General features: G+C 36.3%; 1 protein-coding gene across 1 annotated transcript in view; it reads right to left on the bottom strand.

The window, feature by feature from the left end:
- Window positions 1-224: 224 nt before the first annotated feature.
- The window catches only part of LOC138305960 (uncharacterized), a 35,965-nt gene continuing 23,056 nt past the window's right edge, over window positions 225-13,133 (bottom strand). The window contains exons 7-16 of the mRNA XM_069246265.1: window positions 12,867-13,010; window positions 12,705-12,751; window positions 11,202-11,888; window positions 10,182-10,615; window positions 9,102-9,748; window positions 8,765-8,846; window positions 7,766-8,000; window positions 6,892-7,144; window positions 6,645-6,785; window positions 225-1,994 (exon numbers count right to left, since the gene is read on the bottom strand). Of these exons, the coding sequence (XP_069102366.1) occupies window positions 1,844-1,994; window positions 6,645-6,785; window positions 6,892-7,144; window positions 7,766-8,000; window positions 8,765-8,846; window positions 9,102-9,748; window positions 10,182-10,615; window positions 11,202-11,888; window positions 12,705-12,751; window positions 12,867-13,010 (2,821 nt within the window). The 3' untranslated portion in view covers window positions 225-1,843. The remainder of the gene's footprint in view (window positions 1,995-6,644; window positions 6,786-6,891; window positions 7,145-7,765; window positions 8,001-8,764; window positions 8,847-9,101; window positions 9,749-10,181; window positions 10,616-11,201; window positions 11,889-12,704; window positions 12,752-12,866; window positions 13,011-13,133) is intronic.

The following is a 13,133-nucleotide window of genomic DNA, read 5'->3' as shown; positions in this document are numbered from 1 at the left end:
TAGCAAAAAAATGATGTTCATTTTTTTATTTATGCATATTTCGGATTGTTACTATGACAACTTACAACTAGAAAACCTTTATTGAAATTAAATCAGGGATGTACTAAATATTTCAAATGTTTTGTTTCTTTATACTTAGTTTAATCAATGGATTTGAGGGCCAAAAAGGGTCCAAACGATACATAGTCCTTTCCCTCGGAGTAATAAAAAACATCATGAATAAATATATTTCCCTGGGGCGCGTGCCCTATGGCACCGATCTTTCTAACATGTCTGTTGAAGGTGCTCGTGTGTATTTTTGGCCATGGGGACATTGGAGCTAGGTTCAGTTTACATAGTTCTGCCTAGTCTAGTACAGTGTATATGCATTTTAAAAGTGTTTGATGTCTATATCATGTATCGTAACATGGAAAGGCACACTACACCATTCGTCTTTTTGATAATTTGATAAAAAAAACGCAATTTTCATTTCATTTAATAATATTTTATTGTCAGCTGTTAAAGACAATGAGAATTGGACAAGAGACAATATGCTAATACACGCCCTCAGAAACACATTTCGTGGTACAACTCATTTTCTCTCATTTATTATCCTACTAAAACGTTTCTTTACAAATGACCGACTTCACGACGGTACCACCCCTGTTTCACCAGAACACAGCATTCACCATTTGTAATTTCATTCGTTGACTGAATTATAGATATGTAACATACAGAAACACGGTATCATAACTATGTGTTACTAATACCATTTTTATAAATGTCTGAGGTCATTATTTCACATTCTATCAGGTTGGTATAGCACCATATGGACCGAATCAAACGTCCATATTTTTATATTAGGTATGTTGCTAGCACCATATGGACCGAATCAAAGGTCCATAATTTTATATTAGGTATGTTGGTTCTGATGTCCATATTAATTACACAAGAAGAACGATGGCCATAGAGCGCCACCAAGTCGAACCCCTCGTGGCCGATGCATTAGTCATTAAGGATACATAATCGAAAATCAAAACACATATAATAAACACAAGTACTTTGACTTCAAAACGTCCCTAATTTGACTAGTTATACATTAATTCTAAATTGATCAGACATGATATATACAAACTACCGAATGCGAATGATGATCCTCGTTGCCAAAATGAACTCTCATACATCAACATTTACAAATTTTGCCACACGCATTTTTGAGCTTTGGTAATATTACACAACGCTAAGTATATAAAATGTGCGATAGAATAACCTTGGGTCCTGTCTGATCTCGCTTCGACTGGTACCTGTATCCGGATTAGTCCCTATACAGTGAGACCTATCTGAAATGAATTATTGCCTCTTCTAACGATCGAATTCGGGACCCCTAATTTGTTAATCTGATGCTCGTAATCAACTGGGCCCAGTTGTTCAAAGCATGATTAGCTTAATCACATGATTAGTGAAATTTTCATTTCTCATTTACTGCAAAATTTGCAATTCTATTTTCACTAAACTCATCAAGTAAATAAAGAATGGAGTTCTTAAGATTCTTACAAAATTTTGCAACATTTGTATTATCAGAAATTATTTTATCGTGATTTTAAAATTGTCGTTAAATTGTGATTAGCCTAATCACCTTTTGAACAACTAGCTCCTGATCGAGCCAAAGAAAAGGTCTCTATTCGAGAGGTATAGTATATTATTCACTAGGGTGACTATACATGGATATATGATGCCATTTTGAATTTCCACTAATATTATAAGTAGACAGATTTTCTCGGCATTTTTGGACATCGCGTGATTTGCGTGAATTCCCCTCTCGCGTTTAGGGGATGCTAATTATGTAAGTTATACCAGTTGTCGTTCATACACAGTTCAATAAACAGTAGACAAGAAAAGGGATTAGATATAATGGTGCTAAAGCATTGATGAAGAACGACGACGTCGCCCCAGATATCAGGGAAGATATATCCTCTAGTGTGACGACGCGACTGTATCGTCGGGAGTCGGCCGACCTGTAAAGATAATAATGACGATTATTAGAAATTTCAAAATACTAGTATTAGAAATAGAAAAAATGACAGTTAATATTTTATTTGTCTCTTAAATCCACAGACAGAAAAATCTACTATGCTGTAATACTCGTTGGCATTTAGTGTGAAAGCTAAAGCACTAGATCTCGAGGTATACAGAACCCTGTTTAATTCCAAAGAACCTTGTAAAATTACTGCTATTTTATAACAGAACCGTGTATAAATTCTGATGCTATATTACAAAAACCTGTATAATTCCTGATTTTAAGCAATAAAATCCCTCCATAAGACCTGATATTATACAATAGAACCCTGTATAAGTCCTGATTTCATATAGTAAAACTCTGTATAAGTCCTGATTTCATATAGTAAAACTCTGTATAAGTCCTGATTTCATATAGTAAAACCCTGTATAAGTCCTGATTTCATATAGTTAAACCCTGTATAAGTCCTGATTTCATATAGTTAAACCCTGTATAAGTCCTGATTTCATATTGTAAAACCCTGTATAAGTCCTGATTTCATATAGTTAAACCCTGTATAAGTCCTGATTTCATATAGTTAAACCCTGTATAAGTCCTGATTTCATATAGTAAAACCCTGTATAAGTCCTGATTTCATATAGTTAAACCCTGTATAAGTCCTGATTTCATATATAGTAAAACCCTACATAAGTCCTGATTTCATATAGTAAAACCCATTATTATTCCTGATGTTATACAACATAACCCTGTATAATTCATAAAGCTATATAACAACACCCTGTAATTCCTAATGTTATACAACAGAACCCTGTATAATTCCTAATGTTATACAACATAACCCTGTAATTCCTAATGTTATACAACAGAACCCTGTATAATTCCTTATATTATATAACAGAACCCTGTATAATTCCTAATGTTATACAACATAACCCTGTATAATTCCTGATGTTATACAACATAACCCTGTACAATTCCTGATATTATACAACATAACTCTGTATAATTCCTGATGTTATACAACATAACCCTGTAATTCCTGATGTTATACAACATAACCTGTACAATTCCTGATGTTATACAACATAACTCTGTATAATTCCTTATGTTATACAACATAACCCTGTAATTCCTGATGTTATACAACATAACCCTGTAATTCCTGATGTTATACAACATAACCCTGTATAATTCCTAATGTTATAGAACAGAACCCTGTATAATTCCTGATGTTATACAACATAACCCTGTATAATTCCTGATGTTATACAACAGAACCCTGTATAATTCCTTATATTATATAACAGACCCCTGTATAATTCCTTTTATTATTTTTCTGGATTTTTTGTCACTTCTCATTGGTCAAAAACACGCCACGTGATCACCGATAAAAAACTATATTGCACGATTTTTCCGAAAGTAGTTTATAGAAAAAGTATATTGCACGGTTATTTTTAGATAACGTTATCGTCGACGTTACCAAAACGCTTAGTGTTCCTGGCGCTTTGAAACAAACGCTTTGATGACCTTAGTTTGAAGCGTAACCACAAAATGTGACAGACGACGTTGATTGTTTAGGTTTCTAACAAAGATGATGACGACTTCCAGCTGATGACTACAGTTTAAACTTTTAAAGTTTCAATATAAACACGGTATAGGAGAGTAGGAAACAATCGAATAACATACATTAAGCGTCTGGAGCCATTGAATAGTGAATACGTTTGATATTTATTTTTAAAATTACACCTAGGCTACTTACAACATTAGGCCTAGGCTAATCCTACTGTATGTATACGACTTTCATTTTACGGAATGGAGTACTAAGCATAAGATAATGTATCTTAATGTCAATCTGAATCTGTTAATATATGTTTGACGTCGAAGTGTATTATTTCAACGGAGAACAAACTATACATTTAATTGACTGTCCTTAAGACATGGAGCTACATGTATAATGGAGTACATGTACATGTATGCAATTTACAAACACGCATGCACCGGGTTCATGTAATAAAAGCTTGAAGTGCATCAATTGATACTGTTTTAATATGTTGTTTTTGAATTATACTTGTTACAAAGTCATAGGATTGTAACTGTCATCACGAAGCAGAATTTAAAATGCGATGCTCATTTAGTTTCACACTCATTTCAAAATGTAACAATTTCAGAAAAAATAATAAAACAATTATAGCATTTTGATTTCGGTCAATACATGGTTATATCGACCACAGAAAAAATATCGACCTCGGACTACTACCCTGTAATTCCTAATGTTATACAACAGAACCCTGTATAATTCCTGATGTTATACAACATAACCCTGTAATTCCTGATGTTATACAACAGAACCCTGTATAATTCCTAATGTTATACAACAGAACCCTGTATAATTCCTGATGTTATACAACATAACCCTGTAATTCCTGATATTATACAACAGAGCCCTGTATAATTCCTAATGTTATACAACATAACACGGTATAATTCCTGATGTTATACAACATAACCCTGTAATTCCTGATATTATACAACAGAGCCCTGTATAATTCCTAATGTTATACAACATAACACGGTATAATTCCTGATGTTATACAACAGAACCCTGTATAATTCCTGATGTTATACAACATAACCCTGTAATTCCTGATGTTATACAACAGAACCCTGTATAATTCCTAATGTTATACAACAGAACCCTGTATAATTCCTGATGTTATACAACAGAACCCTGTATAATTCCTAATGTTATACAACATAACCCTGTAATTCCTGATGTTATACAACAGAACCCTGTATAACTCCTAATGTTATACAACAGAGCCCTGTATAATTCCTAATGTTATACAACATAACACGGTATAATTCCTGATGTTATAAAACATAACCCTGTATAATTCCTAATGTTATACAACAGAACCCTGTATAATTCCTGATGTTATACAACATAACCCTGTAATTCCTGATGTTATACAACAGAACCCTGTATAATTCCTGATGTTATACAACATAACCCTGTAATTCCTGATGTTATACAACAGAACCCTGTATAATTCCTGATGTTATACAACAGAACCCTGTATAATTCCTGATGTTATACAACATAACTCTGTATAATTCCTAATGTTATAGAACATAACCCTGTAATTCCTAATGTTATACAACAGAACCCTGTATAATTCCTAATGTTATAGAACATAACCTGTAATTCCTGTTATACAACAGAACTCTGTATAATTCCTGATGTTATACAACAGAACCCTGTATAATTCCTAATGTTATACAACAGAACCCTGTATAATTCCTGATGTTATACAACATAACCTATCTGTTATAAATCCTAATGTTATACAACAGAACCCTGTATAATTCCTGATGTTATACAACATAACCCTGTATAATTCCTGATGTTATACAACATAACCCTGTATAATTCCTAATGTTATACAACATAACCCTGTATAATTCCTTATGTTATACAACAAACCCTGTATAATTCCTGATGTTATACAACAGAACCCTGTATAATTCCTGATGTTATACAACATAACCCTGTATAATTCCTAATGTTATACAACAGAACCCTGTATAATTCCTGATGTTATACAACATAACCCTGTATAATTCCTAATGTTATACAACAGAACCCTGTATAATTCCTGATGTTATACAACATAACCCTGTATAATTCCTAATGTTATACAACAGAACCCTGTATAATTCCTGATATTATACAACGTAACCCTGTATAATTCCTAATGTTATACAACAGAACCCTGTATAATTCCTTATGTTATACAACATAACCCTGTATAATTCCTGATGTTATACAACATAACCCTGTTCAATTCCTGATGTTATACAACAGAACACTGTATAATTCCTGATGTTATACAACAGAACCCTGTAATTCCTGATGTTATACAACATAACCCTGTATAATTCCTGATGTTATACAACATAACCCTGTATAATTCCTGATGTTATACAACATAACCCTGTATAATTCCTGATGTTATACAACATAACACGGTATAATTCCTGATATTATACAACAGAACCCTGTATAATTCCTGATGTTATACAACATAACCCTGTATAATTCCTGATGTTATACAACAGAACACTGTATAATTCCTGATGTTATACAACAGAACCCTGTATAATTCCTGATGTTATACAACAGAACCCTGTATAATTCCTGATGTTATACAACAGAACCCTGTATAATTCCTGATGTTATACAACATAACCCTGTATAATTCCTGATGTTATACAACAGAACCCTGTATAATTCCTGATGTTATACAACAGAACCCTGTATAATTCCTGATGTTATACAACATAACCCTGTATAATTCCTGATGTTATACAACATAACCCTGTATAATTCCTGATGTTATACAACATAACACGGTATAATTCCTGATGTTATACAACAGAAACCTGTATAACTCCTAATGTTATACAACAGAACACTGTATAATTCCTGATGTTATACAACATAACCCTGTATAATTCCTAATATCATACAACCCTATTGGATTACTGATGCAACAAAATAATTTTTGAAATGTATATTTTCCATATCCAGATACTGGAAATAAGACAATTCGGAATGTGGTTAGTACGATCAATTCTCTGTACTTACTTGGTCCGTAACTTTAGTGATGATCCCTCATTGACCCTACTTGACATTTTGACCTCTTTCCACGTTTTACCGTTGTCTGTGCTGACCTCTATCGGGAGTCCGGGGAAACCCGAATTTACCATTAATTCTCCATTCTTTGATCTATCATTAGAAATTTAGTTAACATGATTATAATATTATTGTTTGAATTTGACCAAATATAACTTGAATCTAATCTAACATTTAAAATGTACATCGATATACTTACATGCCCCCAGGCGGTGGTACTCTGTATTTAACACCCATCGAATCAAGGGTAGATAACTCCCGATATCCTAGTGTATTAGCAAATTTTATCCAGTCTGACTTTTGTCCAGCGAGTCTTTCTGCTTCGTTGTCTAATGTCTCCCACCACGCCTTGTGCCACGCCCTTTCCGCCACAGCAAGAATGCGCGGGAAAATCATCTGATCAACTTGTTCGTCTGTCCGAACTGTTTCCCGCCATAAGTGTCCTTGGATACCTACATATCAATATTTTATCGATTGTAATTGAGGTAAAACATTAATATACACTATAACTATTCGTTCATCTTGATGCAGAGAAACTGGTTAATCTCAACAAAAATGACAAACGCGGTTAATTCATTTGATACATTGGCCTATTCATTTGTGTAATTTGAAACTATATAATACCATTACAAAGATTTGAACTCTGACATGATAACAAAGATGACAGGCATATAAAACAGGACCGTCTTTGGTGCAGAGAAAGCGGTCTAATCTCAAAATATGTTTGAGGAATTTAGATCCTGAATCAGTCTTCCGTCTAAAATTATCCTAAGTTAAAAAAAATTGTTCTATGTTCCATTGACTTACAAATAATGTTTTCTTTCTCAAGTCTCAGGCACGTTGTCCCCTCCCCACCCCAACCTCAAATATCATCTCCGGTTTAGGAACGTTTTCTTTAATCTTACACTCGATGTTCTCCAGTTTCAGACATTTTGGTCCCCCACAAATATCCCCCGGGCTATGGAAATATTTTTTTAATTACCAACGATGTCTCTGGTTTCTGCAGGTTTAGACATCTTGGTCCCCAACAAATATCTTCTCCGGGCTAGAAGCACGTTTTGTTTTTAACTTACCCTCGATGTTCTCTGGTTTCTCCAGTTTTAGACATGTTTGTCCCCCACAAATATCCTCCTGAGTTAGCGGCTGCCCTGAGGTCTTTACCTTGGCGTTCAGGTAAATGTTACCGGGTATGTATCCAAAAGTTTTTCGGGTGTCTGTGTAGCGCGTGGCCCAATAGTACCCGCGTTCTTCTGGATCAGGCTCGTACGGGTGGTCGAAATATAGATGGGTGGCATGCCCTAACACAACCTGTCAATCAATATGACAGATATAATGAATTGCACAATCAATCCGCGTAATGCAGTGATAAAGTCGTTAGCATTTAAAGATGCTACACCGCCGACAGAGCATAAATGACACGCATCATGTGAACAATAACTTGTGTTTAATCATGTATATATGTGTCTAATTATCACAAAAATAATATAAAATTTTATTTTGCCTTTGGTGCATACGTAATCAGTATTCCATGTAGGGCATCGTTTTTTCGGGACGCAATTATTTATTGTTATCATTTTTATATTGAAGTAAAATAAGAAGCTCAACATTTCCAATGGTGGTAATGGTGTAAAGTAAGTAACTTTTGTAACTGAAGAAAACTGCTCCTGTTTTTGATAGAGAAAAAATACCATTCGTCAGCGGTGTAGCATCTTTTTAAGTTGGATCATGATAATCTAAATTCTTCTTTACCAAACGGACACTTGATATAAACAGGTACAAGAGTTGAAAAACGCTCCTATATATTAATCAGGGATTGCTGTATTGTGCTTGAAGAAATTTTGTTCTCCCGGTGATTATATTTAACTCATACAAGAACTAACTGATGCTGCATGGGCACGTGTAGGCGTTTAATGTGAATCATGATTGTCCTCTAGGATGCATATGTAAGGAGGATGTTTTACCGTACGCCCCTCGTCTTCCCTTGTCCCCTACTAATGTAGCAGTCCCATACATCATGGTCTAGACCACTAGATGTATAACATACATACACAAATATTTCCTGAATCACTTACCTTATATCCTGCGTTAGCCAGCCTATACGATCGGTCACCAGAGCCCCATTCCCATACGTTATCCCAGGCATAGCCGTATATACTGAAATGTAAACACAGACTTAGCGACAAACAACTAGGGAAGCATGTGTTCTTGTCTCATAGGGAATAGAAACACATAGCTGCATCGAGAAGACTAATGAACGATACAATTGCAATCTTAGTGACAATACGTAATTCACATGAAATTGAAGCAGCTGAACAAGACATTTCACGTTGAATGTGAGGTCGGGATGGTGCAAAGAGCACGAGGACATGGCAACCTTTTATGACGGAACTGGCTTTATATTTAACTTACTTGATATTATTAGGAAGTTTGGTTCTATCTTGTGTCTCCTTTCCATTCATAAGTCCATCTTCCCATGCGCCAGTGTCTAAACCATGTGCCGCCACCTGGTCAACAATTTTGCTTACAAAATACCCTTTGAGGTCGGCGACACTGTTGATGTCGTTATTCGACGCCATTAATGACTGACAAGCAGAGGAATTCAGCCACGCCCCCTTTGCTACTTCATCTCCCCCGAAATGGAACATCTGCAGCGGCTGGATGTCTTGATGCATTTTGATGACTTCTGTGATCACGTGATTCGTAAATCTGAAGGTGGAATTCAGACAAGGGTTCATAGCGTTATCTGTGTACCATTGGACACTGAGGTACTGTGACGGATCGCCAGGCTCTGTCAGCAGATATTCGTCAGCAGCAACTTTATTTGATGGAAATTTCAACCTACGAGCCGCCATTGATTTAATGGCTGCACGTGCATGTCCAGGCATGTCAAACTCCGGAATGACCATGATGTGACGCTGCGCGGCGTTTGTAAGTATCTCCCGATAGTCGGACACATTGTAAAAACCGGAGCCAGGCGCAGAGTTATGTGGTCCTGAGCCAAGCTGTGTAAGTATACACCTGGTTTCGTCTTCATCGTAGCATCGATGTGCACCAACCTGAAGGAAACAACAAATATTATTTGTAAATATTTATAACGGGCACATAGTGACTGATTGTGGACGTTCTTGTTATTATAGTATCGAAGAACAACGCTCTTATACAAAACATGAATTCTTACTGAATACTATATCAGACACTATACAGCACATTCCATCCCGTTGTGAATTGACACATGATTACAAATGTTCGAATGTTTATTGTGAAAGCCATAACAAAAACTACCAGTCTTCTTCAATAGGGCGAATAACACAAAAAAATCAGGCAATGTCAGGACGTAAGGACGAGTAATGATTTTGAAACAAAAACCGGAAAATAAGGTAAAATATGCAGACGTTGACATGACAATATTTGTCTCTAGCTCTCTAACAACTGCTGGGGAAATAAAACCCTGTTTGTTTTGAAATTTTTTTGTTAAATATGTCTACTCACCTCTGTGAGTTCTGGTAAGCCAGGTATCTCAAGACGCCAACCTTCGTCGTCAGTCAGATGAAAATGTAACCTGTTCATCTTATACGTTGCCATGACATCCAGCAGATTAAGAACTTTCGCCTTTGAGTAAAAATTACGTCCAACATCCAGATGCATGCCCCGGTATTTAAATCGAGGGCCATCTGTCACTGTTCCGTTCGGAACTTCTGTTCCAGTTTGGGTTTGAATTGACAGTGCCTTTAATGTCTTCATTGCATAAAATGCCCCAGCACTTTCATTGGCTGTTAAGAGAATAACATTACTGCCTGAATTAATGTCGACTTGATATGCTTCCGAATGGACAATGTTCGAGTTCTGGACGAGCACAACCTCTTTGTGGTATTCAATATACTTGGCTGTTGGTCTAGTGTTGACCAGAGAAAGGCCGAACATCTCTGAAAAATAGCAATGTTAGAAAACATAATGATAGTTAATTCAACTGCTCATGTTTGTATTCACAGAGGCAAATAACAACATAACATGAAGTGATCGCTTTATAAGAACTTCAACCATGCTTGGGGTTACTATGGAATATAAGACTCTTTCATATGTGGATATGAAGGATAGGGATATTCTACCCTAAGGTCTTAAAATGTTGTAAAACCCGGGGCTTTCCTCGGGTTTTACAACATTTTGTGGTCCCGAGGGTAGAATATCCCTGTCCTTCATATCCACATGTGAAAGAGTATTTTTCTCTCATACCTATTGCAAATTATACCCATGTGTGTAGCCAATCGGAATCCAGTATTATGTCGCGTGATGTACTGAATTACTTTATGTTATATTATTTATGTGCATGTGTTATGATGTACCAGTCAACAAAATATGCATATTTGTTGCAACTTCGGCTTGCAACCTCTTTCATTATTTATTTACACCCTTCGAAGATGACTCTCGTTTTCATTTCTGCTTATCATTATTTGAGTATTATGAAATAATGCACGTTTCACATAAAAACATAGGCTTTACTTATGGATGTACCTGCTAATGCCAAAGCCTCCTGTTGAAAGTTCAGAGAGTTAACTACAACCCAGTCATTCGTAACGGTAACCTTGACAGCATCCGATAAATTTTCCATCAGTGGTGTTGGAATCAGGCGTTTACCAGCAGCACCCATATCTGTGACATCAGAGTTTATTGTGTACCGTGTTCGGGCCAGAAATGGATCGTACTGATCATGTGGGTACCTCTTCCACTGATGCTTTGTTGGGAAATCGCCCACAAAGTCTAAAGTCTCCGAGGCTGTTGACTGTATGATCTTACTTTCCATTCCTTCGCCTACAACGAACATATTCGGCATGAAGTCGGTACGAGCTGCCTGCCAGTACTTGGCCTCGTACATAATCTCTACTGTCTGCCCGGGCACCATGGGCGGGAAGGACGTTTCTGGAATCAATCTGTAAAGACTCCCTGTCATATGGAAGAGTCTGAAGTCGCCAAACTCAATTCCATCAGGGTAGGGGTAACGGTTTGGTTCAATTAGACGAATGCTTTCAAAATAGATGTTCCAGTTTGATGCATGTACAGTTCTCTCCCCTGTGTTGTTCAAACTAAGTCGTAATTTTACTGTGACGTCATTCAGAAGGTTGTCGACCACTTCTTGCTTCACAACCAAATTTGTGGCGATATAGTCTATGTCGTCCTGATCGGCCGGTCGCAGGACTGGATCTGCGAGGAAGAAATATTAATTATGAGAATAGCAATACACCAAACAATTAAAGGAAAATCAGGACAACTGTTAATTGTAAAAAACCTTCATTGTTAGAATGTGATAACAAAGGTCAGAAAAGTCACAAAGAAATCAGGAAAATATTCAAAAATCAAAATACTTTTCTCTGGAGTCCCTGCAATGTTGGCATACATAAATTGGAATGATAAAGCTCATAAACAACCAAGACTGCACTCAACTTGATACAAACAGATTTGAAACTACCATACACTGACAGTCAGCCATCAAATATCATTGGCAACAAAAGTGGTCCATCGAAACAAACAATAAACGTTTTTGAGATAAAACCTAAACTTTTATCTTAGTTGTCCAGTTGCAGAGATCGCAGAGAGGAAGTAGTCCTTTCTCGGTTCCGAACTGGTCATACATATCTTACCCATGTGCATCTGCTGAGAGGCGAGGTCCTTCCTACATGCCAGACATGTGACTCTCCTCTCACAGTAGAGCACATTATGTTACACTGTGTGGATTTCAAATTCATTAGAGATAATGCTTCGACGTCTCCGATATATCTACAGTTTTCATAATGTGAAATTCGAGTTATTTGTATGTATCTAAAGGAAATAGATTGATATCTTATGATTCACACATATTAGTACCATGTGACGTTATCACTGTTTATTGCTTTTTCCTTTTTCCCCCTTTTTTCCCATTTTATCTACCTTTTCATAATTGTTGTATTATAACTGGAAAAAATATTTCGGAGCGAAATCTGCCGTCACAATATCATAGCTAAACTTTTAATACGCTCTTACCTGACGTCACCGTGACTTCCCTGCTGACTCTTGTACCAGCGGCGGATCTGAAAATCAAGAAAAGAATCATCAGTCAATTGCAGATATATTTCTGATGCAAATATATATACAATTATGCAAATACAGTCTATCTTACGTGTCAAAGCAGCAAATGTACTGTACCTGGTTCTCAAGTACATGACATCAGTTCCGTTGAAATTGATACCCTGATTTAAATAGGTAGACCACTGCGATTGGTCAGGTCGTCTAAACTCGACATCCAGTCCTGGAAACGTCACTGTCGGGTGTACTGCGCCACCGGAAACCCTGAAATCAATGAAATGCAGAACTTATAAGATGGTGGACACCGTTCACATCACCCTCAATACTCCAGGGATTACAATCACCGTCATTTTATTTACCCCTGGACTATCCCATGGTACAGCTGAA

Source organism: Argopecten irradians, chromosome 13 (assembly GCF_041381155.1).
Source record: "Argopecten irradians isolate NY chromosome 13, Ai_NY, whole genome shotgun sequence".
Taxonomy (NCBI): Eukaryota; Metazoa; Mollusca; class Bivalvia; order Pectinida; family Pectinidae; genus Argopecten; species Argopecten irradians.
The sequence above is the reverse complement of the archived record's forward strand: the minus strand, read 5'-3'. Positions and strand labels throughout refer to the sequence as shown.